Source organism: Camelus ferus, chromosome 16 (genome assembly GCF_009834535.1).
Source record: "Camelus ferus isolate YT-003-E chromosome 16, BCGSAC_Cfer_1.0, whole genome shotgun sequence".
Classification (NCBI taxonomy): domain Eukaryota; kingdom Metazoa; phylum Chordata; class Mammalia; order Artiodactyla; family Camelidae; genus Camelus; species Camelus ferus.
Window position 1 is genome coordinate 37,374,746 of NC_045711.1, and position 24,595 is coordinate 37,399,340.

A 24,595-nucleotide genomic window follows, 5' to 3' on the forward strand; every position below is an offset into this window, starting at 1 on the left:
TCCAGCCCGCCCCCCTGGGGCTGGGTGCGTAGCTGCGGCGGCGGCGGCGGCGGCGAAATGCGGTTTGCGCGCACGCGGAGCGACAGCAGAAGTTAGAAGATCGCCGAGGGGGGAGCCCGCGCCGCAGCTTCCTGCCCCCAGCCCAGCCCTCTGGCCCCGGCAGCCTGCAGCCTGACTTCCTCCCCCCACCCCGCAGCTCGCCGCGCGTCTCCTTGGACGGGGCCGCCCCGATGGGACGCCTCGCCCCGGCCCCTGCGCGCCACTGAGCCGAGCGCCCGCGTAGCCGATCCCCCGCCACAGCCGCCGCCGCTAGCCGCTGCCCACCTCGCCCCCCAGGCCAGGAGCCTCGTCCGCGCTCCCGGGGAAAGCTGGATTTCCGAGGCTGGAGGCGCCTGGCCGGCTGGGTGGGGACAACCATGGGCAACGCGGCCGGCAGCGCAGAGCAGCCAGCGAGCCCCGCCGCGCTGTCTCCCAAGCAGCCCGCGGCGCCCAAGCAGCCGATGCCCGCTGCCGGAGAGCTGGAGGAGAGGTTTAACCGGGTCCTGGTGAGTGTGACTCGCTGTGCGCAGGGATCGGGTGGGGGGCGCCAGGGGCTCGGCGCGCGTCCCCGCCCCCGGGGGTTCAGGTACCGCTTAGAGATCCCCGGCCCGGTGGCGGCCCCTCCAGGGGGTGGGAGTGACAGTGGCTTCTTTCAGAGTGACTTAGCACTCTCCCCCCAAAACTTTCTTCTGCAATCGTCCAGTCTCCCTCCCCAAGACACCCCCCTCCCCCCCTGCGCTTCTGGGTCTAAAGGTCTAAACAAAAATGTCCCGTGAGGAAGTTAGGAGCAGAGTACGCAGGAGGGACCCGGGCACCCCCTTCCCCACTGCACCCAGGCCCAGCCATCAGGTGCAGGTCTGGAGCATCATGTGTCTCAGGGTCAAAGATGGAAGGGGTTACATTTTAATCTCCTGGGAGGTGGAAACTGAGTAGAGGTGTTTGGTCCCGATTTGCTGGTGCCTGAGCTGCTGGGAGCTGGGTTGTCAGATCATTCAGATGGAGTGTCTGTGTTTCTCACTCCCTGTACGTCTGGGAGAGGTTGGCTGCGGGTCCTTGTCTTGTGCATCCCCTCCTACCCACTGTAGGGATTAAGGTTAGAAAGGGTGGGTTGGGGATGGGTTGGTCACTCTGGCTTGGGATGGAACAAAAGTCTGGAAGCCCCCTGCCACACTGTCCCCTGCTCCAGGGAATTGGGAGGCTTGGGGACTAGGCCACTGGGGAGGAAGCCATCAGCTCAGGCTGAGCCTGGAGCCAGTTAGGACGGATTTGGTGGGTGGGGGCTACAGAGCAAAAATCAGGGTTCCCTAAGACCTCGTAGAAGAAGGGGGGAGGGGCTACTCATTCTCACTTCCCTCTCCCTACCTCAGCCCTGTCCCAGGCTCCCTTCTTTACTAATTGCCTGGTGGCCTGTCTGCTGTCAGCTCCCTTGCCAGACCCTGGGTGACAGGCAAATAAAGCCGTGCTTTTCCCCAGAGGCACTTCCAAGTCTGAGCAGCCTGGCACTGCAGGTCTGAGGGTGGGGGCCCGAGGGAGGCGCAGATAGCAGAGCAATACAGGCTGGTGACAGTGCTCAATTTTTCATCTCCTCCAGCTCCTTGACATCATTTCCCCTCCCCTGGTCCAGTAGGCCAGATTGCATGGCCCCTCCTAACAGTTCCTGGAAATCTTGGCTGCTGCCCCCTCCCAGGAGGAAGGCTAGGGGGATTTGGAGGAGCTATGGAGTAGGATGGGGTCTGATCCTTCTATGTGAAGGTACCTGGCTTGATTAGGGGAGACGGAGGGACTCTGAGGGACACCTTACGCCAGGCTAGGCTCTGAACACCCCATCTCCACCTGCTTTCCTTTCCCCAAACCCAGGGCTTGACAGAGCTGAGCTGAGGTGAGCAGATGGGGGAGGGGGAAGAATGAGGAGAGAGTCTCCAGAGGCATCTGGGAAGCCTGAGTTGGTGGTGGATCCCTGGACCCTGGCCAGCCTGACTTGGGGGACACCAGTCTGTCTTTCCCCTTAACTGTGTGTCTGTGGATGGGGCGGGCTGGGTTCTGAGGGTGAGGTCCAGGCCCCAGCCTGCTCTGTGTTATACACACACTAATGGGGAAGAGCTGTGTGAATAATTCAGACCACTGGAAAATCCAAAAGTCAAGTGGTGAGGTGCTGATGCATGTGTAGGACTTGATTGCCCTGCTTGTGGGTTTTTTTGGCCTTAAGCTGTGATTGGCTGAGACTGACACTAAATGCCACTGGGAGCCCCTGAGAACCAGGGTGTGGAGGGTGGAGGCCCAGAGATGGGTCTGAGGGTGTCCTGGTGGAGAAAGCGGTGGAGGCTGGGCAGAAATCTAGGGCAGCGGCACCCACTGGGACTCATCCCCCCAACCCACCCCCAGGAACCCAGCATGTTTACACTTCCCCCTTCTTCCTGGGATCAGCTTGTCTCTTGTCTCGTATGGGCAGTATCCAACTCAAGGTCGCTCGGCTAAGAACCTGGCTCCTCTCACTCCTCACCAGCAGGGACATGAGCCATGACCCTGGGTCCCTGTCTGAGATTGACTGGGGCTACAGATTTGATTAAACCTACAGGCCCAGCAATGGGTATTCCAGGGAGCGTCTCCATCTGAGCCCTGCCTCCGTGGCCAGAGCTGAGTCCTGTTCTCTGTGAACGTCTAAGAGGAGAAGAACCTCAGATTGCTAAGTGGTGGGCCTACCACCCCCAGGGGTCCCCCAGTCTTGATGGAAGAAGCACAGCCCTCACCTTGGGATCTAGTCACATGGCCCCAGGGAACCTCTTCCTCGGACTTAGACTCAGCCCTTTCATCCCTGGTGGGGAGTAGGATCCAGAAATTCCAAACCACTTCTTGGCTCCTGGCTTTGGGCCTCCCTTTGTGTGTGAGGGGTGCCCTGACCAAGGCCCACAGTCAGACAGGAGATGAGGGAGCTTGTTCACCCTTTCCCGATGGGCAGCCTTTCTCCCATGCAAGGGTGGGTGGTGGGGGTGACTTTTCAAGGAGGCTGTAAGAGAGATGAGCGCCCCTGTTTAAAATGGGGGTGAGGAGAAAGAGCAGGTTGAGCCAGGGTTTCTGCCTGCTGCCTTAGCAACAGCAGGAGTGATGGCTGCCTGGCGACTCGGGTGGGAAAAGCAGCCCGCCAAGCTAAGCGCTCGCCTCTCCTAGGCTGTGCTGCAGGATGGGTGTCTCCAGCCACTTCAGGCCTTCCCTTGCAGGGTCAGGGTTTGGGATGGCAAGGTACTCTTTCCAGGCCTGCAGAAGTGCCGGGCTCATGGCCTGACCTAGGACACCCCTGATCTATCTAGGCGGGGAGGAGCCTGTAACCTTGGGGCAAAGGGCATCATGATTTTGGGCTGGAGGCCGAGTGATGCTGGGTCAAGAAGACGCTGAACCACTTAGAGAGGAATTTACCTGATGGGGCCTAGCACCCTGGGGTGCCTTTGGCATGTGCCCAGGGTCATGGGCCCTTGGCCAGGCTGTGTAGGGAGGTCAGGACAATCCTGAGCAGGTTGTGGATGATGGGAATCCTGCTTTTAGCTGGACCCCTTCCCCGCTGGGACTGAGACTAGTGAGGAAGAGAGAAAGTGGATGTCTCCTTACTGTTGGCTGAAGTGCTGCCTCCTGGACCAGCTGCCTTCTCTGGGGTGGGGCAGATGGAGTGTGGGGGGATAGAGCTGTGGTGTCTCTCAGGCCCTGTGCCTCCCATCTCTGAGGTCTTACCGGAGGATCCCAAAGGGGTTGTGGCCATGTGGTCAGAGGCTGGGCCAGGCAGAGGCTGTGGGGCGCCATTCCCAGTGGGCAGGGCTGGCACATGCTGCCCCTGGAAACCCGGGGATGTGGTAGGCATGATTCACAGTGACATCTGGGGCCAGCTGGCAAAGAGCTGGGTGAGATGGGCAGGAACAGGTGGGCCTGGGGACTACCTCTGCATTTTTCCTGGGAATGGGGAGCACTAGAAGGTGGCTTGGGCCTCCTTGCCTCTGAGAGGGGCAGAGTTTACTCACGAGAAAGGCAGGATTGCTTCCTGGGCTTTGGGGTCATGGAGTTTGGGAGTTGTGTTTTGTCTTTGCCACTTATTACCTGCGTGGCCTTGAGCAAGTTACCTACCCTTTCTGAGCTTCAGTTTTCCTCGTGTGTAAAAAAATAAAAATGGTATATGCCAGCCTGCTAGGATTGTTGAAGGGATTAAATGGAGTTGAGGGGATTAAATAGATGGCTTAACACGATGCCTGACACAAGCAAGTGCTCGATAAACACCTTCCACTGTGAGGAGGGATGATGATAGAGCTGATCGGAGCCTCTTCATCTTGAAGCCCTTCTAGGTGAAGGAGCCTAGACCATGCCTCTTCCCTCCCACCCCCTCTCCATTTCCAAGATCAACCAAGGGTGCCATCTTTAGTCTTCAGCCATCACAGGCTAGGCTGCCCTCCCTACCACCACGCAGGTCAGCAACAATGAGGCCTAGATGAAAACTGTTTGGTGGCCGGAAACCACGAGAGGGAGGGCCCAGCTCTCCTGGAGGGTGGGGCTGCGGCTGTGCTAACGGTAGCTGGGTGCACATGGGGAGGGGGTGGGGAGGCCTCCACTTCCCTCTGAGAGAGGGCGTGCTGGGGGGGGTTCCCCAGTGAGTAAGAGCTCAGTGTGGGCAACAACAGGAAATGTAGGGTACTGGGTGGCAGGAAATGGGGCTGGCTGTTCCTGGTTCCTCAGACAGGGGACTGGGGCCAGGCTGTCTGCAGAAGACCCCCAGGAGGCCGGGACCCCCATTTCTCATTGTCCTGAGGGCTCCTTCTTCCGAGAAAACTGAGTCTTCCTGCCAGCTTACCAGCTGGGTCCCCTCAGGCAAGTGACACAATTGCTCTGTGCCTCAGTTTCCCGTTTGTGAAATGGGGACTATAATAGTATCTACTTTGAAAAACAAAAACAAAACCCCAAAAAACAGAAACAAACAAAAGATAGTATCTATTTTGTAGGCTTGTTGTTGAGGTTTAAATGAGTTCGTAGATGTAAAGCGCTTAGAATGGCGATATTTATTATTGTTATTGTTGTTGCTGTTATTCTCCTACCAGCCTGGATTATAAGGGCAGTGCCTGCTGCCCTGACTCCTACCCTGTTGCCATTGCCCCTGCCATGGGGACCCTTCAACCCTGATGGGAGAAGCTGTTAGCTTTTTTGGGTTCTTAGCACCCAATCCTAGGACTGGGTCACCCTACACTCTCCTCTAAGCCTGGTATTGTTTATAAGAGCCCTAGAAAGTCTATATACTGGAATTTTAAAAAGTGGATAAAATTGATTGTTTTTGGAGATGCGCTAAGAGCTCTAAAACCAAGATTGAGGCCATATGGAGGTGGATGGGGGAAATGGAAGAGGAAATGGGGGCTGAGGGCTGGCTTCGGGGCCCATCAGGCTGCAGGACCCTTGGGCTGAGCCTGGGGCTGGTGCCCACGTTCGAGGGCATCCTGGGGCTTGAAGGCCTGGGCTTCCTAGGGAGAGGGTCGGCAGGTGAGTTGGGACTCGGTCTCCGCTCAAACTGAAAGTGAAACTGGAGGGTGTGGCTGTGTCCACATGCAGGGGAGCCCCTTTAGTCCCAGATGTCAGCAACGGGGGGAAGGCGGTCTGCCAGGGGCTGGTCTTGGGTGTGCAAGGCTGGAGGCCCCTCTGACAGCCAGAGAGGGGTGCTGGGAAGGAAGAGAATGATCCTCACACATTCTAACAGAAGGACTGGGGAATGAGCTCCTTGTCTTGGCCACACCCTGAGCAATTAATCCTCTCTCCCTCTTCTCAGAGCGTGGAGGGTGGTGGGGAGGTGGGGCTGAAGGGTCAGTTCATTTTTGGCCAAGCCTTGGAGACAGGTCTGCTTTATCTGGATGTTTTCACAAACTTCTGTTTACCACACCCCTCACCTTGGGGTCTTCAGTGGCCTCCCCCTAACCCCAGCCTGTGAAATGCCTCGTCATAGTGGTACGTCCCTGAAGAGTATTATTACATCAAAACACAGCTTCTCACTGGGTGTTTCTGGGAGCTCTGTGAGTGGGTGAGGCAGGAGGGAAGTGTGCCCATTTTATGGAGGAGGAAGGTGAGGCTCCAGGAGACAAAGAAACAGTTGGGGGAGGTGGGCCCAGAGCCTGGGTTTCCTGAATCCAGCTGCCCCTCCCCTCAACGAGCCAGGTGTGCCCCCCATACACACACCTAGACTTCCCTGTCCTTTCCTGCCCACTCTGAGCACTGTCAGCCAACCTTCTGCTTGCCTCCCAGCCCCCAGCCCCATGGTGCTGCCTCCTTGCTGAGGGCCCTGAGTCTGGGGGTCTGTTGCTGTTTCCAGAATGGCCTCACCCCACGTCAAATGAGTGGCATCCATTGGTCCCTCTCCTGCTCCCTAGGGTACCCGTCTCCTTGGTGGGCACAGCCGAGGAACAGCTGCTAATTAGTGCTCAGTGCTGTCAGAGCTATTTCTGATTTCCAAGCCTAAATTTAGCACGTCTGGCAGGCTGGCATGTAGGCCCGGGGGCCTGAGGAGGCCCAGGTGGGGAAGGGGCAAAGGGGCGCCCTGCCCTCCACCACCACTGGGACAGGTGTGCTGGCCTGGCAGAGGCCTCCCCCTCCCCAGTACTAACCACAGGCCATCCTGGGGGCATGGACCTGGGCACTGGTTCAGAGTCAGTCAGGGCTCAGAGCCATCCTGGCTCCCCTCTTGCTGGCTTCGTAACCTTGGGCAGGTCCCTAAACTAATCTGTGCTCGCGCCTGTAAGATGGGAATAATAACGGTGCCATTAATGGTGGTGCGGGTGGAGGGCTGGCGTCTGTGAGCAGGGCTCATAGCACTGCCCAGCGTGGTGAGCATTCGGGCAGAGCTCGCACCACAGTTGCTGGAGTCATTATCATGATGAGTTGCTGGGTCTAGTGTTGCTGTTGGGGCCATTCCAGGAGCGACAAGTCCCTGGGGTGGGTGAGGGCCCGGAGAGACCCGTGTCAGGGAGCTGGTCTCCCCTCTCCAGCTCGGATACTGGGGCTCAGCCCTCCCCCTCACTCCTCTGCACCCTTCTCCTGCTGCCACTTCCCTCCTCCGTGCTGGCTACTGGTCCAGTTTCCCTGGCTTCGCCTGCCTTCTCTCCCTGCTTCCTCCTTTCCCCTCAGCCTTGCCCTGCCCCCTGCCCTGGCCCCCACCTTGGCCTTGCCTCACCCTGGGTTTCTGGGGCGGGGGATAGATCAGAAAGGACCAGGGGGAGAAAAGAGAGAGAATGGCCCCAGGGATGCCTCCCTGGCCAAATAGGCCCGTCTGCTGGGCTCCAAGGCCCCTTCTTGGGCAGTCCCTCCTGTGGTGGCAGGAGCTGTCCTGGCTGTCGGCGGGCTGGGGGAGGGCGGCACATGAGACTGCAGTGGTTTCCTCAATCCGGCCTTACTTTCGCAATGAGGTAGGGGAATGACGTATCCCCATCCCCAGCGGGTCTGGAGGAGGGTGCCAGTAGATGGGCAGTTTCACCTCGCAAGTGGGGCCCCAGCCGGAAAGCTTGAGCAACGGGGCCGAGGGTAACCCAGCTTCCTGTTGTCTGGGGCTGACCTAAGGCAGTGATTTTAGGGATGAGGTCTGGCCCGAGCCCTAAAGCCAGGCCCAGGCCCGGCACCCCAGAAAGGAAGCTGGCTGAGAAGCCTCAGGTGGGTGTGGCCCCTTCTCTGCTCCAGCTGTGGCCTCCTCTCGGGGCCACGTGACTGAGGATGTGTAGTCTGAGCCATCAGAGCTGGTGGCGGGGGGGCCTCCTCCACTCTGGGCTGGGGCTCCCTGGGACTCCCACATCCCCGTGGAGACTCTGAGCTCCTTGAGGGCCAGAACTGTCTTTTGGGGCCTGATGCATAGTAGACCCTCAATGAACCTGGGGTTTACTGAACGGGGGTGACCTGGCATCATCTTCTGGGTCTATCAGAGAGACATGTCACGTCCTGGGGGTCCAGGGAGCCCCTAGGGCTAGAAGTACCTGGTGATTCCATAGCCCCTGGTGGGACCCTAAGTCTTTCCTGTGGGGAGAAGCTTGGCAGGCATATTGGACCCTTGTCATCTGTGGCAGGGGGAGGAGGCCCCAGACACAGCAGTGCTGACCTTTCTTAGCTCTGGAGGGGAGTCCCAGCCTGGGCCACCAGCCCCACAGGCCCAGAGTGCTGGCTGCTCTCCTCAGTTCCTGTGACTGGGTGACCTTCCCCTGGAATCCCCCTGGCCCCTGCAGCCCAGACACACTTCCTTAGAACCCCTGCCCATCTGCCCTCATCTCCCTCGGCCTGTCCCCAGCTCCTTCCTTCCCAGAGTGACAAGGTGGGAGGGGACTGGAGAGGGTTGGAGGCTGCTGGCTGCTGTCTCTGGCAGAGGTTTTGTGACGTTCATGAGACACTGCTGCCCTGGGCTAGGACTGCACACGTGGTGTCTGATGGCCTGTGGGAACGGGGTACAGTTCATGCCTGGCCACGCTTGGGCCTGGCTGGATATGGCTCCTTGTTAGCTTCTCACCCGAATAGAAGAGATGATACCCCTCATCACACGTGGGGAGACAAGCCCAGAGGTGCCCGAGGTCTTAGGAAGTTAGACTGAGAACCCACGCTTCTGTCTCCATGCCAAGTGTGCCGGGGGGTGGTGTGGGGGTGATGGGGCCCAGGCCCTGGCGTCAGACAGACTTGGATTCAAATCCCAGTGTCACTTTCCAGCTGTTGGGCCTATGGAAAGGTACTCGGTGTTCCCATTGGCTAATGCTCCTCATCTCCAGGGGTGGGATGGTGACAGGCATTCATATGTATGACAGGCCTACTAGGGAGCTGGCCCCTAGTGGGCTCCCCGAAAATACCCGTGCTCCCTGCCCCCCTCGTGTTGGGGCCCCAAACTCAGCATCTTTACCTTGCCGTCTTCCTCCCTAGAACTGCATGAACTTGCCCCCTGACAAGGTCCAGCTGCTGAGCCAGTATGACAATGAGAAGAAGTGGGAGCTCATCTGTGACCAGGTGGGTACCAGGCCCCTTCTGTCACTGGGGTGCCCTGCCCTGGCCAGGCTGGGGCTGCCAGGAGAGGGGGCACTACCACGCTGCCAGAGGGCCAAGACCCTGCCCGGAGGGCAGTGTAGCATCTGGGGAGGGTGCTGGGGGCGTCTGCAGGACTCCAGAATGCCCCTCTCTTGGGCATGGGCCTCCCCAGGGACTTATGAGTCAGGAGAAAGGCTGGGCCTGCCCTCTGAAGAGCTGACTGGGGCTTGTCCAGGGCACTGGCCGGTGTAGCTGGGTCCGTGTCCCCCTCCTCCTCACTGGGCTTCCTGGAGCAGCCTCTGTCAACCCGCCAGCTCTGGGCCGGGGAAGAGAAGGGGCAGCCCCAGGGCTGGACATCTCCGTTCCACCCTGTGGGAGATGGGGAGGAGGGTCAGAAATTCCTGTCCTCCTTTGACCTTGGGTCCAGAGGAGCTGTAGTCAACCAAGCAGCTCTCCAAGTCAACCAGTTCCCAGGTGGCAGAGCAGGGACTCCTGTCCCCTGGTGCTCAGTCAGGCACCTGGGCTTGCCACCTTAGTAGCTCACCTGGCTGCCCTGGCCCCTCTGGCTATAGGGCTGCTGTCTGTGGTAGCAGGGAGGACCCCTCTTTTACTGCCAGGGCAGGGTGGTGTCGCAATGGTTCAGTGAGGGAGGGAGGCGGGCCTGTGGCCAGGGAGGCTGGGGGTGGAGAGGTGGGGAGCAGGGAGCCTCCCCTGGGAGCCAGGGCTAGGCCTTCCGCTCTTGCTAATGGACTGGGATGGGATGAGCTGGCCAGGCAGGAGTCTGGTACGGTAAGGGCATGGCTATGGGGAGAGGGTGGGGAGCTGCCTCCAGAGACTTTGGGCTGTGGTAGGGGTCCCTGCCATGTGGCCTGGCATCTCAGGTTGGGGGGCTTGAAGTCCTGGGAGAAGTGGGAGGTTGAGGGTGGTGGCTGGGCATATCTGAGGGGTCTGGGTTGGGAAGGGTGGGAACTCCTTTGGGTGGAGGGGCCTTTGGCGTGGCCCCTGCCTCTTGTGTGAGTGGTTCCTGGAGCCCTGGGTGGGGCCAGGGAGTTGCTTTTTGAGCACAGGACATGAGCACCACAGGTACCTACCAACACAGGTGAGCAGGGCAGCTGGAGTGGAGCCCTGGGGAAGGGGCCCGCCCCCTGCCGGAAGTAGGGCCCCTTCCCCTGTGTTCTTCCTCCTTGTCCTTCCAGCTCTGGGCTGGGGTGTGGCCCAGGAAGGAAGGGGGTGGGGGACGGGCTGGGAGGGTGCCACCTACTGGCCTGTCTGAGTCCTCCCCCAAGCCCCCACCCCTCGTGGGGTGTATGGTAGGACTGACCCCTCCATTCTCCACCAAAAGGCTGTTCTAGGCCTGTGGCCATAGAGGGGAAGGAAGGCCTGTCTGGGGACTGGGGTCTTTTAAGGTGGCTGTTTGAATTTATGCCTTTGGTACAAAGAAGGATCTTACAAGAGCCTGGGACCTTGGGTCAGAGCTGAGAGAGGGACTCTGGGTCAAGGGCTGGTCATTTGCTCTGGCATAGCCCTGGCTGGTTCCCTGTTCACCCCATTCCATCTTGGCAGGAGCGGTTTCAAGTCAAGAACCCCCCTGCGGCCTACATCCAGAAGCTGAAGAGCTACCTGGAAACTGGTGGGGTCAGCCGCAAGGTAGCAGCAGATTGGATGTCCAACCTGGGGGTATATGTCTGCCCCTTTTTCTCTGTCTCTTTCCCTCTGCACTTTCCAGGCTCCGGGCAGCTGGGGCCACTGTTGTATAAACTTTTCTGCAGGCTTGTGTGTGTCCATGTATGAGTATGTGGAGGTGCGTACAGAGGACTATGTGTACCCTGTGTGCCCAGGCATGGATGTGCGTGTGTGTGTTATGTGTGTGTGTACCCCATGTGTCTGTGTGTGGATGTGTGAGTACATTACGTCTGTGTCTCCACGGTGCTTGTGTATGGATGTGCACGTGTGTGTGTACCCACGGTGTTCATGTTTGTGTACCCTTTGTTCTCGTGTGTGTGTGTGCTGTATGTCTGTGCAGGGAGGTCTATGTGTGCCCCCTTAGTGTCTGCGCATGGGTGTGTGGTGTGTACCCTGTGTGTTTGTGTGTGGGGGGGTGGAGCCTGAGAGTGCTCATTCTGCTGGGCAGGTGTGTGGAGGTGGTAGGGGAGGCTGAGCATGAAAGGCCAGTTGTGGGGGGAGGGTGGGCACTGCTGGCTGCTGTTTCAGGGCTCAGCTGGCCTGGGCCCGTGGGAGGCCTAGGCTCTGCCTACCAGACTCCCCTGTTCTTGGATCCTAGTTTAAGAGGCGAGTTCAGGAGTCCACTCAGGTGCTGCGGGAGTTGGAGATCTCCCTGAGGACAAACCATATTGGGTGAGCAAGGGCTCAGGTTTCTCTGGGGGCTGGGTAGGAGAGCTGTGCCTCCAGGCAGTCCCTGGGGCTCCCACTTGTCCCCTGTACCTGCCTACACCGGCTCAGCCTGTGACTGTGGATCCCCTCCGGGGTGGGTGTCCAGATCAGCTTCCCTGTCTCCTCTCCTACCCACCCTCTGCCTACCCCTTGAGGTCCTGCCCGAGTCGTCTAGCATCATCCCCTGACATCGCTGGGTCTTCAGAGCCAGGGCTGGTTGCTGTCTTCCTGGGGGAAGGGCAGCCCAGGGGCCCTTGCTTGCACTCGTTTCTGTGCCCACTCTGCGCAGGACCTCCTTCCTGGCTGGCACTCAGGGAACGCTGTGCCCTGCAGGTGGGTGCAGGAGTTCCTTAATGAGGAAAACCGTGGCCTGGATGTGCTGCTCGAGTACCTGGCCTTTGCCCAGTGCTCTGTCACGTAAGCCCCAGCCCCTGCCCTCCACGCCTCCCCCTGTCTCCCCGTGCCTCGCCCACTCCTCTGTCCACTTCCAAGCAGTGCAGCCTGAGCACCTTGGAGCAGCTCTGCAGTTGGCCCTGAGCAAGGCCCCTTCCTGAAGGCTGGCCACGGATGGGGAGGGACATGGCCTGCGGCGGCTAGCTGAGATCTGGGTGGCTTACTGTTCCCTCTCCCCTACTATGCCCAGCACAGTGCCAAGAACACAGCCGCCTCCTCCTGCCCCCTAGTCTCTCCTGCAGATCTGTCTCTCCCTCAATTCCCTTACCTCTCTCTTAAGTGCCCTGGCAGTGTTGGCCTCCATCGCTAGTCTAACCCCCGCAGGTATGACATGGAGAGCACAGACAACGGGGCACCTGGCTCCGAGAAGAGCAAGCCGCTGGAGCAGTCAGTGGAAGATCTCAGCAAAGGTCCACCCTCATCCTCGGCAGCACAGCCCAAGAGTCGCCACCTGACCATCAAGTATGTGTGCCCCATAGCAGGGTGGCAGGTGGCGGGGTGAATGGAAAATTCACCCCTGGAGTGTTGTACCCAGCCTGCTCCACCTGGTCCCTGGGGCTGGTGGGAGGGGTAGCCTGGTATCGGGGATCAGAGAAAGGGTCTCACACAGGGCTCAGGAGATGGTATGTTAGGAAGCCTTTGGGGTAGGCACCTAAAGACTGGAATCTTGATGGGGAGAGGGTCTGGGAAAAAGAGGGGGTTTCTGGGTCAGTGGGACCCCTCTTGTATCCATCTAACCCCCTGTTTTCTCCCATGCGGCCTCCAGGTGTCCCCCTTCTCCCCGGTACGTAGCCACCTAGGGGCAGATGCATGCCTGGTCAGCTCCAGTGTCGGGGTGGGGTGGGGTGAGATGCTCAGCTGATATCCCTGGATCCAGCTGCATCAGATAGGTCATCCTTCTGGAAGGTGGGGAGGGGGAAGGAGATGGCCCTGGAGCCTCATGTGAACCCCCAGCTTCCTCCCTTCCCACTCTGAGTCTAGGGAAGCAGCTTCATTTTAATCCCCAAACTCTCACAAAATATTTCTTTGTTCATTCATTCAACAAACATTTCTTAGCATTACTGTGTATTAGGCATGATGGTAGGAGCTCAGGAGACACATTACCCTGCCCTTGGGATTCTTCCATCTACTAGGGGACAGTGTATGGCAGGCTATCATGGAGGTATGACTGGGAGCTCTGAGAAGGGAGGTGGCCACTGCCTGGGGCATCAGGAAGGCTTCCCAGAAAAGATGACACTGGAACTATGTCTTGTAGATGGATACAGGCTTTACAGGCAGCGGTGGGGACAAGGAAGGGTATTTCAGGCAGAAAGAACAGCATGAGCAAAGACTCAGAGGCATATTTGAGCAATGACAGGAGAAGAGTGATGTGGCAGGCAGAGGAGGAGTGGGGCCTCCCAGTGTGGTTGGAAATGTGATAGAATTGTCAAGAGGACTCGATGATGGAAGCATTGACCAGTTTTGTGACAATGGAAAAAAATCACACATCTTTTAGCAAAGAATTAGGGAGAGCATTCATGCAGCACTTAACGATGTGCCAGGCACTGTTCTATGCTCATTTCATAGTCCCAACAACCCTATCAGGAATGTCCTGTTACCACACATTACTATTTTACAAAGGAAATCGAGGCCCTGGAGATTAGGTAACTTGTCCAGTAAGTGGTGAGCTGGGAATTGGCTACAAGGCAGTCTGAATTCTTAAGATGGAAGATAAACCAATGTGGCCATGAGCGCCACCTTGTGGAGAGCATTTCCATGGTGTTTTATAAGCTTTGGCCGTCTTTTCCCTCTGTAAGCTCTCCATCCCCAAAATACAGCAACCCTTTTTAATGCCAAGTTGCTCTTAGGGGTCTTTGCTTCGATGACTCCCTCCTTCACCTCCTCTAGAAATGCCACGACCCAGGCCTAAGGACTGAGGAAGACTCTCTGCCCTCAGCTGGCCTCTTTGGTTTGGTGGATGGGAAGCAGGGTCCTAAGTCTCTAGATGTGCCCCCTCTTACTCCAGAGACCCTCTGAGTGGTGGGGGGAACAGGAAGCTGGGTTTGGGACTCTGACCTGTGCTGCCTCCTCCCTACCTGCCCAGGCTGACCCCTGCCCACAGCAGGAAGGCCCTGCGGAACTCCCGCATTGTTAGCCAGAAGGATGATGTCCACGTGTGCATCATGTGTTTGCGTGCCATCATGAACTACCAGGTTGGTCAGTGGGCATTGGGGTACCCAGGGAGCCGGGCCTGTCCTCCCTGGGGACTGCCTAAGCTGTTGAGGTCCTGGGACCAGCTGTTCCCTAACCCTGTCCCCACTGGAGAACCCTGGGGATTTGGGCTGTTAGCTCAGGGTCTTGAGGCTGAAGGAGTCTTGAGGGAAGCCCAGATTCCTGCCCTCTTCTGGTCAGGTCCCCTAGAGTATCCTGAACATGGCTGGGGGTGTGGATATGCCTCACATGGGGACTTAAGCACAGCCACCAAGAAAGGCTGGATACCAGGCCCACAAGAAGAGCAGCCTGTGGCTTATTCTGTTTAGAGGGGTGACTGGTGAAGCTGGTACCTCCTACCCAGACAGCTTTTGAGGACTTACTGTGTCCAAGGTGCTGAATATTAACACTGACTTTTGAACAGACAAAGGTATTTAAAAAGAGGGTCTAGGCTTTGTGGTTGGATATGAAGAACTTCCTGAGCTTGACGGCAGTTAGAGACCCAAACAGCAAGGCACTGACCACGCCAGAGGTGCTGGGCAGGAGGGTGCTGGCAGTCCTGGGGGTCTGCCTGGAGGAGCTGACCTCTTCTCTCTCCCCAGTCTGGCTTCAGCCTTGTCATGAACCACCCAGCCTGTGTCAATGAGATTGCTCTGAGCCTCAACAACAAGAACCCCAGGTGAGGTGCAGGTCCCTAACCTTTCTCCATGTCTAGATTCTCCTCCTACTTAACCCCAGGCCTACTCTCTTCTCAGTTCTCAGGACTACTGCCCAGACTTATTATTCACCCTCCCCATCAGTCCCCTGTCCTCCCCCTAGTCAGGCCCTTGTCCACCCTTGCCGTGGGGCCTGCTGTTCTCAAGGGACAACCTGCCCCTTCTCTCCCCAGAACCAAGGCTCTGGTGCTGGAGCTGCTGGCAGCTGTGTGCCTGGTGCGGGGAGGACATGACATCATCCTTTCAGCCTTTGACAACTTCAAGGAGGTACTGGAGCCCCTTCCTGCACCTCGAACATGTACTTGCCCTCCAGTGTTGCTTGGAGCCCTGTTGCTGGCAATTGTGGCCTCTGCTGGGGGCAGGTGGGGACATTGTGTGGGTATCTGGGGAATTTCACCATCTGGGGAAACTCAAGGGGAGGTACAGGGTCATGAAAGGGCACTGCCTGGGGCAACAGGGATGCCTGTGGGATCTGCTGAACCTCTGACCTTCAGCCTTGCAAGATCCAAACTAGACTTGATCCATACATCTCAGAGTTGCTGACTCTGGTTAACAGGCTCATGAGAAGTAAATGCCAGAGAATATGATGCATGAGGCAGCACACGGTCATGCGCTCCTTTAATGAATGTTCCTTGAATGCCTACTATGTGTCAGGCACAGAGTGGGCACTTGGGATACATTAGTGAACAAAAGAAACAAAGAAGGCAGAGGGAGACAGATAATCAACAATATAATAAATGAGCAAATTACAGTGTGTTAGAAAATGATAAATGCTCTGAGGGAAAAAAGTCAGGGAAGCTGTCAAGGGAGGGGAAACTGGTTGCTGGGTGTTCAGGGAAGCCTCATTGAGAAGGTGAGATTTGAGCAAAGCTGTGAGGGGAGTGATGGATTGGTGTGGTGACTGTCTTGAGTAAGAGCACATCAGGCAGATGAATAGCAGGTGCAAAGGCCCTGAGGTAGGAATGTGCTAGGACACCATTGTGGCCAGAACAGCATCAGTGTTGGGGAGTGCTGTGAGAGACTGAGGGGGAATAGAGGTTTTGAGAAGAAGAATGGCATGGCCTGATTTAGATTTCACTTGAGAGGGGCCCGTAAAGCCATATGGGTGGCAGCTGGAAGATGACTGGGACCTCAGTGACAGCCATTTCCCCTATCCAGGTATGTGGGGAGCAGCACCGCTTTGAAAAGCTGATGGAATACTTCCGGAATGAGGATAGCAACATCGACTTCATGGTGAGCTCAGGAGCCCAGCCTGGGCCGGGCCCTTCTTGGGTGCAGGGAGCAGCCAGGGGGCTGGGTATCTGGGATCTGGGCTCTGCTCCTGCAAAGTATGAGGACTGCGGGGTTGGTGGGGGAGGGATGTCGGTGGGGGAGGGATGTCAGAGATGGGAGGCTGGAAGGAAGGGATGTCAGGGAAAAATATGGGTAGGGACAAAGCTGGATTAGTAGGGTGAGAAATATGGAGATGGTGGGGGTTTGGGGGATAAATGGGGGTGGTAGATATGGTGGTTCACTGAGAACCCCCCAGCAAGACATAGACCTACTCACTGCCAACTGCCAGGTGGCCTGTATGCAATTCATCAACATTGTGGTGCATTCAGTGGAGAACATGAACTTCCGTGTCTTCCTGCAACATGAGTTCACCCACCTGGGCCTGGACCTGTACTTGGAGGTGAGCCCTGCACCCCTCCTCCCTGGACTTAACCACTTGTCCACTGCAGAGTATGGCTCAGTGGTTAGTAGTCCAGGCACTGGGGTCAGACAGACCTGGGTTCAAATCCTGGCTCTGCCACTTCTTAGCTCATATGACCTTAGATGGGTCTCTCCCTCTCTCTGAACCTCAGCTTTCCCATCTGTAAAACGGGAGAATCATAGAAATAATAAAAGACGGTAACCGAGTAGAATGGGGCCTGCTGCATAATAGACACCCAGTCCTGGGAGCTGTTGTTGCAGGTGCTAGAACAGGCTCTTAGTGGCCCTGGGTCTGGCTCTGAGTCTTAGTGGCCCTGGGTCTGGCCCTGGGTCAGCCTCAGATAGGTATTCTGACTTGAGCACACAATAGGGAGCACAGAGATACTGGGCCAAAGTGGGAGTTGGCTCATGCTGTATGGGTCTGGGTCATGGGGAAGGTGGGCAGGGGAGCTTGGTACTTCCTGGCCCAGCCTGAGCAGAGAAGTTGTAGTTTTCTCCTCTGATTTCCCAGAGGAGCAGGGCCTTTGGGATTGGATTTTTGAAAGCCAGGATCAACAAAGGGTGAAAAGCAGGCTAGGGTGATCCATTCAAACAGTGGAATATTATTCAGCCATTAAAAGGAATAAAGTACTGATACATGGTACAGTGTGGATGGGCCTTGAAAATATTATGCTGTTATGCTCAGTGAGAGAAGCCAGACACAAAGGCCATGTATTATATGATTCTTTTATATGAAATGTCTGGAATAAGTAAGACCATAGAGACAGAAAGATTGGTAGTTGCCATGGGCTGGGACGAAAGAGAATGGGGGTTGACTGCTAATAGGTACAGAGTTTGTTTTGGGGGGTGATGAAAATGTTCTGGAATTAGATATTGGTGATGGTTGCATAACCTTATGACTATATTAAAAAACTACCAAATTGTATACTTGAAAATAGTGAATTTTGTGGCATACGAATTATATCTCAATAAAAAATAAAGAAAAAGAAAAAGCAGGCTAGGGCTCTGTCTGGGCTCTGGTGGTGATGGTGGTTACTGGGAAGAGCCCTCACACCAAGCCTCACCCTGCACCTTCCATCTGGGGGCAGAGACTTCGGCTCACGGAGAGTGACAAGCTGCAGGTGCAGATTCAGGCGTACCTGGACAATGTTTTTGATGTGGGTGCGCTGCTGGAGGACACTGAGACCAAGAATGCTGTGCTGGAGCACATGGAGGAGCTACAGGAGCAGGTGGCCCTGGTGAGAGCTGCTCCTGGACTTCGCCCAGCACATAGTAGGCCCACAGAGCACCACACTGATATCAGGCACTCGAACACTGGCTCTAGGTGTGACTTGGGAGTGGCTGTCTGCCTGGCCCCTGAGTTTGACCTGAATCCTTTAGGTGTCTTTCTCAGTGAGTGTTCATTGAGCTCCCACACTGGGCTGGACCTCTGAGAAAGGCAGGCCCCCCCACCCTGCAGGTGCTCAGACCCCAGGCTCTGACGGGTGGAGCTGGATGCCTGGGGCCCTTGCCGGTTCAGTCTCCTCTCCACCTCCCTCCCAAATCAGTGCTGCCCTAGTTTCCCGTCCTGAGAGCACTTTAGTGCTCTCACGACATCACCTATTTGGGTTCAAGTGCCAGGTTCGGCCCACCCGCGGCACCCCGGGGTTTAAGCACATCCGGAAGCCTCCCCCAGCCCTCCAGGCAGGCATGCCTGATGCCGCCCCCTCATCGGCGGTGCCAGTGCCCGGCCGCGGGTGGGAGCTCACCATGTGCTGGTGCTACAGCTGACAGAGCGACTTCGGGACGCGGAGAACGAATCCATGGCCAAGATTGCAGAGCTGGAAAAGCAGCTAAGCCAGGCCCGAAAGGAGTTGGAGACCCTGAGGGTGAGGCTAGAGGCGTGGGCAGGGCCAGCGGCGGGCCGGGCTCCCAAGAACAGACCATTTGGGATTTCTAGGCTTGAGACCTCCCTCCACGCCGGCAAGAGAATGGGGGCTCTGTGCCAGGCTTGCCGGTGGGTACTGACCCCTCCCTCGGGGCTCGTAGGAGCGCTTCAGCGAGCCGACCCCCACCGGCACCTCCAGACGTTCCCCTGAGCCTGAGAAAGTGCCTGCCCCCGTCCTGGCGCGACCCTCAGCCCTAGAGCTGAAGGTGGAAGAGCTGGAGGAGAAGGGGTTAATCCGTATCCTGCGGGGGCCCGGGGATGCTGTCTCCATCGAGATCCTCCCGGTCGCTGTGGCAACTCCGAGCGGCAGTGATGCCCTGACTCCAGAGGTGCCCTTGGGCTCCCCCAGCCCAGGTGTGCAGGATCTTCGAGGTAGATGGGGTAGGGTTGGGGGAACCGGGGTCTGGAAGGGCAACCTGGGGAGATCTCAGACCGGGAAAGGTGGAAGAGGTAGGTTTGGGTTGTGGGCGTGGCTCAGGTAGGTGCAGGGGTGGGTGGCCATTGAGACCAGCGCGCATGTGTAGGGCGGGGAGGCGGAGACGAGACCGCCCAAGCTAAGAAATTGACACGCCCTTCTCCGCGCCCCCTCCCCGGTTCTCTCTGGGCTCGGAACTTCCATCTGCAGTAGAGTCGGTTCCTGGAGCGGCAGCATCCCCACCACCACCTTCACCGCCGCCACCGCCCCCACTGCCCGGCCTCCTCACCCAGCAGGAAGCCCCGCCCTCAGCACCCCCACTGGCCCCGCCCCTCCCAGGCAGCCCAGAGCCCCCGCCCCCGCCGCCACTGCCGGGAGACCAGCCGCCCCCACCCCCGCCACCGCCACCTCCCGGCACCGACGGACCGGTGCCCCCGCCGCCTCCACCGCCTCCAGGAGGTTCTTCTGATGCTCCTGAGGGGGCTGGTTCAGAGATGGGACCAGGTCAGTGGACTGCCCAGTGTAAGGGGGGAGCAAGAAGAGGGGGGGTCCCCCCAGCCTCAGTGTTCTCAAGGACCCTCTGTCTGTGGGCCTTCTACTGTCTCCAGCCTGCCCTGTCTGGCCTCATTGGGCCTGAATCCTGGTTACCTCCAGCCACCCCACCCACTACTGCCCGAGTGACCACTTCCTCTCTGTCCCAGGAGTAAAGGCCAAGAAACCCATCCAGACTAAGTTCAGAATGCCACTCTTAAACTGGGTGGCCCTGAAACCCAACCAGATCACAGGCACTGTCTTCACCGAACTCAATGATGAAAAGGTGCTGCAGGTGAGTGCAGCCCTGCTTTGCTGCCAGTGTGGGTGCCAGGGGAGAAGGAGACCTGCCTGGATCATACTGGGTGCTGGGAGTGGTCACATCCTCTACCCCATTTTGCAGATGAGGGCATGGAGGCCCAGGAATGGATGTTAAACTGAACTGGATTAGTGCACCTTGTAGGCAGTGTATCCTGACTCCCATGAAGGCCTTCCCTCCATCCCTGCAGAGAGGCACATCCCTCCCCCAAGTCTGGCTGCTCTCTCCTCCTTTCAGGCCCCTCTCCCACCATCTCCTCACAGACAACAAAGGACTCAGCCCTTCTAATTCCACTTTCAGTTTTCCAAAAGGGATGTGTTCTGTTGCCTCCAAGTCATTCCTCATGCTAGTCCCTCAGCCTGGACTCTTCCCTTTCTTCTTTTTAACCCTGGCCAATTCAGCTCTTCCTTCAGAAATGGCTTATAGTCTTGGTCACCTGGGTTAGGTGCTGCTCCTGCTCCTCCTCTGTGCTCCATGTGCTTCCCCTGTATCCCCCATCAAGGCCTGTTGTCGGGCTGGACACTGCTTTGTTTCTCTGCTAGTGCCCTGGTCAGGGCTGGATGGGTGGCTCTAGCACCAAACACAGTGCTCAGCCAGGAATGCACCAGACCCAGGCCCCGCCCAGCCCCACCTCCTCTCCCTGCACCCTCAGGAGCTGGACATGAGTGAATTTGAGGAGCAGTTCAAGACCAAGTCCCAAGGTCCCAGCTTAGACATTAATGCTCTCAAGAGTAAGTCAGCCCAGAAGGCCCCCAGCAAAGCCATACTCATCGAGGCCAACCGGGCCAAGAACCTGGCCATAACCCTGCGCAAGGGCAACCTGGGGGCTGACCGCATCTGCCAGGCCATCGAGACGTGAGTACCTCTGCCCCGGGCTTGTGGGCAGTCCAGCCCCTCTGCTAGGCCAGGGCTGTCAGGCAGATCTGTGTAAAAGAGCCTCAATTATGGGACAGAGTCCATTAAGCTTCATATCAACCTTGGTCAGGGAGTAGGGCAGGGAACCTTGTTCCCATTTTCAGGTTGAAGAAACTGAGGTTGTACGGTGAGTCCAAGCCCAGATGGAGATGTTCCCATTCCCTGCTTGTCTTCTTGCCCAGCTATGGGCATCAGGCCTGGGCAATTACAGATGGACATCTGCCACTGATGTGTGATTGGGACTCAGAGCTTTCTAGCTCCCAACTTACCTTGACTCATCTCTTATTCCCTGAAGCTGTTGGTCATTAGCAAATCTGAAGTTAATTTACCCAATCAAGTAATGGGGTGAGGGTAGGCCTGCTCTCAAGAACAGGTGTGGAGTGATACCAACCCCTTTCCTCACAGGTACGACCTACAGGCCCTTGGCCTGGACTTCCTGGAGCTGCTGACCCGCTTCCTGCCCACAGAGTATGAGCGCAGCCTCATCTCCCGCTTTGAGCGGGAGCAGCGACCGATGGAGGAGCTGTCAGAAGAGGACCACTTCATGCTGCGCTTCAGCCGTATCCCCCGCCTGTCCGAGCGCATGAACACACTCATCTTCCTGGGCAACTTTCCAGACACGGCCCAGATGCTCATGCCGGTGTGCGCGGGCAGGCAGGGCGGTGTGGCCTGGGCTGGGATTGTGGAGGGGTCCGCTTGCGGCCTGGGTTCCAAGAGGGCATCTGGGAGTATCTGAGCCCTCTGTGGGCTTCTCCTTCCTCCCGCCGCAACTTACCATGCCTCCCCCGCTCCCACCCACAGCAACTGAATGCCATCATTGCAGCCTCAATGTCCATCAAGTCCTCAGACAAACTCCGCCAGATCCTGGAGGTGAGAGCCTAGGGAGAGGGTCTAAGAGGTGAGGCCCACCCATGACACCTTGCCTGTTCTGGGTTGTGTGAGAGTGGGGCCCTGCCCCCCCCCCCCATGCAACAACTATAATGTTCCCACTCCTCACATCCAGGCTCAGAAGGACAAATCTAAGGCGTGGTTGGGGGCCCTGTTACAACATTGCACCTCCCACCCTGCCTGAGGGCTCATTAGCAGAGCATCCTATTGTCAGGGAACCAATAGAAATGGTGTTAGAACTGTGACCCCACAGCCTTGGAGGAGGTGTGGGCAGCACAGTTTCAGGTAGGAATAGCAGAGGGCAAAACTGGGTGTGCCATGGTGTTAGCCGTGCATGTGTGTCAGACACATACACACTGTGTACACGTGTTCTGGTCCTGAGGCATCCACGCAGAAGTGCAGTGGGGGCGGAGTGTGGGGCTTGCTCTTCGCCACATTTCTTGTGTAATTTATACTTCAGGGGGTTTCCTCAGCCCCGGTACCCTGCTGAGCTTCCCCTTGCCTCTCTGGCAGATTGTCCTGGCTTTCGGCAACTACATGAACAGCAGCAAGCGTGGGGCAGCCTATGGCTTCCGGCTCCAGAGTCTGGATGCGGTGAGGGGGGCAAGGAGGGGTCCCCTGGCCTGGGGGATGAGGGACAGCTGGTGGCCTGTGGCTTACAGCAGGTCCTCATGCAGCTGCTGGAGATGAAGTCGACTGATCGCAAGCAGACGCTGCTGCATTACCTGGTGAAGGTCATTGCAGAGAAGTACCCACAGCTCACAGGTTTCCACAGCGACTTGCATTTTCTGGACAAGGCGGGCTCAGGTAGGGGTGTGGGGGAAGTGGCTCAGCCCTGGGGACTGGGAGAAAGCAAGGCGACCATAGGATGTAACTGGACCGGAATGCTGCCTCTCTGATTTTCTGCTTCTCTCCTGCCCTACCCCCTACTCAGTGTCCCTGGACAGCGTGCTTGGGGATGTGCGTGCCTTGCAGCGAGGCCTGGAGTTGACTCAGCGGGAGTTTGTGCGGCAGGATGACTGTGTGGTGCTCAAGGAGTTCCTGAGGGCCAACTCACCCACCATGGATAAGCTGCTGGCAGACAGCAAGACGGCTCAGGTGGGTTGGGGTTGGCCTGGTCCTGGAGGTGCGGAGGCGGGGGTCGGGGATGAAGGACTACTGAGGTGGGGTTATGTAGCCAAGGCCTGGAGGAGTGTGACCACAGCTGGGACACCTTAGGGGATGGGGCAAGAGGGAGCAGCCACCTGCCTGGAGGAGCAGAGATAAGGTGGCCAGTGTCTTAAGCGGGTACAGAGCAGCTGTCAGGCTCCGAGGGGTCTGTGCTGGTGGGGCTGACAGGCTATGCCTGCAGGAAGCCTACGAGTCTGTGGTGGAGTACTTTGGAGAGAACCCCAAGACCACATCCCCCTCCATGTTCTTTTCCCTCTTCAGTCGCTTCATCAAAGCCTATAAGGTATGAGTCTGGTGGGCAGGCTGGGACCCCTGCAGGGCATTGTAGCCTCTCCGCATGGGCAGTGGGAGGGGTGCGGGCTCTTTCTCCTGGGGGGTGGACTAGGGAAGGGAGGACTCCCCTCATGTAGACCCACCTTGGCCCCTCAGAAAGCTGAGCAGGAGGTGGAACAATGGAAGAAAGAAGCAGCTGCCCAGGAGGCAAGCACCGATGCCCCAGGCAGAGGGGAGCCTGAAGCACCCAAGGTAGGCTGCTGCCCCTGAGCTTGGCACTGGAACCCAGCGATGCTTGGTATGCTCATCCCAAGGACCTGGCCCTCCTACACACCCTCATTTTATGGACTGAACCTGCCCAAGGCGAGGATGCCCCAGTAGCCTGGGATGGGAATGGGTTCCTTTTCCTTAAACCAGCTCTTCTTGCTGTGGGGGACCAGACAGATGTTCTAGGGTTTGGTGGCACAGAGGGCAAGGGGCAGCATCTCTGGTCCCTCCCCCAAATGCTGGAGCTATACACCCTCCCCCTCCCCCCAGTCCCCACCCAAGGTCCGGCGGCAACAGATGGACCTCATCTCTGAGCTGAAACGGAGGCAGCAGAAGGAGCCACTCATCTACGAGAGTGACCGTGATGGGGCCATTGAAGATATCATCACAGGTGAGGGCTTTGGCAGGGCCTGTCCTGCCCTCTGTCTGTCCTATGCTGTCCTCCATTCACCCCCCAACCCTGGGGGTCTGGCTGCCTCACTGCCTCTTTGCTACTTTTTCTGTCTTTTTTCCTTTTCCCTTTTTCTCCCCTCCTTCCTCCCTCCCAATGCTCAGTGCTCAAGACGGTGCCCTTCACGGCTCGCACGGGCAAGAGGACGTCCAGGCTCCTCTGTGAGGCCAGCCTGGGAGAAGAGATCCCCCTCTAGCCCCCAGGTACCCAGTGGCCTGGCCTCTGATCCCAGTGGCTGCCCACAGCCCTGGGGGCTTTTGGGGGGACAGAATCATGCTGCTCTCCCCTGGGCCATGCATGGCTGGGATGTGTTTGAGGGGGGTCTGGTAAACATAAAGAGGCCCCCTCCCACATTCATACAACCTGTGTCCCTAGAGGGGTGAGGCCTGTGCCCTGGAATGGTAGTCCCAGCCCTGGGCAGACTCCTGAAAGGTAAATGTCTCTCTTCTCCGCTGTCAGATCTGCGGAACCAGCCCTACATCCGCGCAGACACAGGCCGTCGCAGTGGTCGCCGGCGCCCCCCGGGGCCCCCCCTGCAGGTCACATCCGACCTCTCGCTGTAGCCACTGCTTCTGCAGATGGACTCTTGGAGACCACAGGGGAGGGGGCGGGGGAGGCAAGTGTGGAGACCAGGAGGCAAGCTGGGGTTCAAAGAAGGTAGTCCTCAGCTCGGCTGGGCCAGGCAGCCTACTCCTGGGCCCACCTCAAATGGGTGGGTGCACCCTCATCTTGCCACAGAGGGCAGCATCTCTGGTCCCTCCCCCAAATGCTGCTTGCAGCACTCCTCTCCCAATAGCCATACTTAGCCTCAGCGGGAGCCTGGCTTGTAACTTATAAAGTGCGACCTCGCACCCCTTCCCTCCACCTCAACCCCAGCTCTGGGGACTCTCCATGGACCTTATTTTTATACAAGATTAATAAAGACATTTGCAAAAGATCCGCGTCCGTTGCGTGCCCGCCC

General features: G+C 57.7%; 1 protein-coding gene across 8 annotated transcripts; it reads left to right on the top strand.

The window, feature by feature from the left end:
- The first annotated feature begins 104 nt into the window (after positions 1-104).
- FMNL1 (formin like 1) lies at positions 105-24,569 on the top strand. 8 transcript variants are annotated; one of them, XM_032457417.1, is made up of 28 exons: positions 105-545; positions 8,935-9,018; positions 10,600-10,713; positions 11,318-11,391; positions 11,761-11,844; positions 12,205-12,342; positions 12,647-12,664; positions 13,964-14,072; positions 14,673-14,749; positions 14,960-15,053; positions 15,945-16,019; positions 16,348-16,458; positions 17,567-17,716; positions 18,245-18,346; positions 18,507-18,759; positions 19,034-19,324; positions 19,522-19,646; positions 20,323-20,525; positions 20,991-21,225; positions 21,387-21,455; positions 21,987-22,067; positions 22,151-22,280; positions 22,408-22,571; positions 22,825-22,926; positions 23,073-23,168; positions 23,454-23,574; positions 23,739-23,837; positions 24,094-24,569. In XM_032457417.1, exons 1-27 carry the CDS (start codon positions 417-419, stop codon positions 23,828-23,830), a joined length of 3,321 nt encoding a protein of 1,106 aa, XP_032313308.1. In that variant the 5' UTR covers positions 105-416; the 3' UTR covers positions 23,831-23,837; positions 24,094-24,569. The 8 variants fall into 8 exon arrangements, with proteins under 8 accessions (XP_032313308.1, XP_032313307.1, XP_032313312.1 ...); XM_032457416.1 differs by having other exon boundaries at positions 107-545; positions 18,507-18,777; positions 19,031-19,324; XM_032457421.1 differs by having other exon boundaries at positions 108-545; positions 10,600-10,683; positions 18,507-18,777; positions 19,031-19,324.
- The last annotated feature ends 26 nt before the right edge of the window (positions 24,570-24,595 follow it).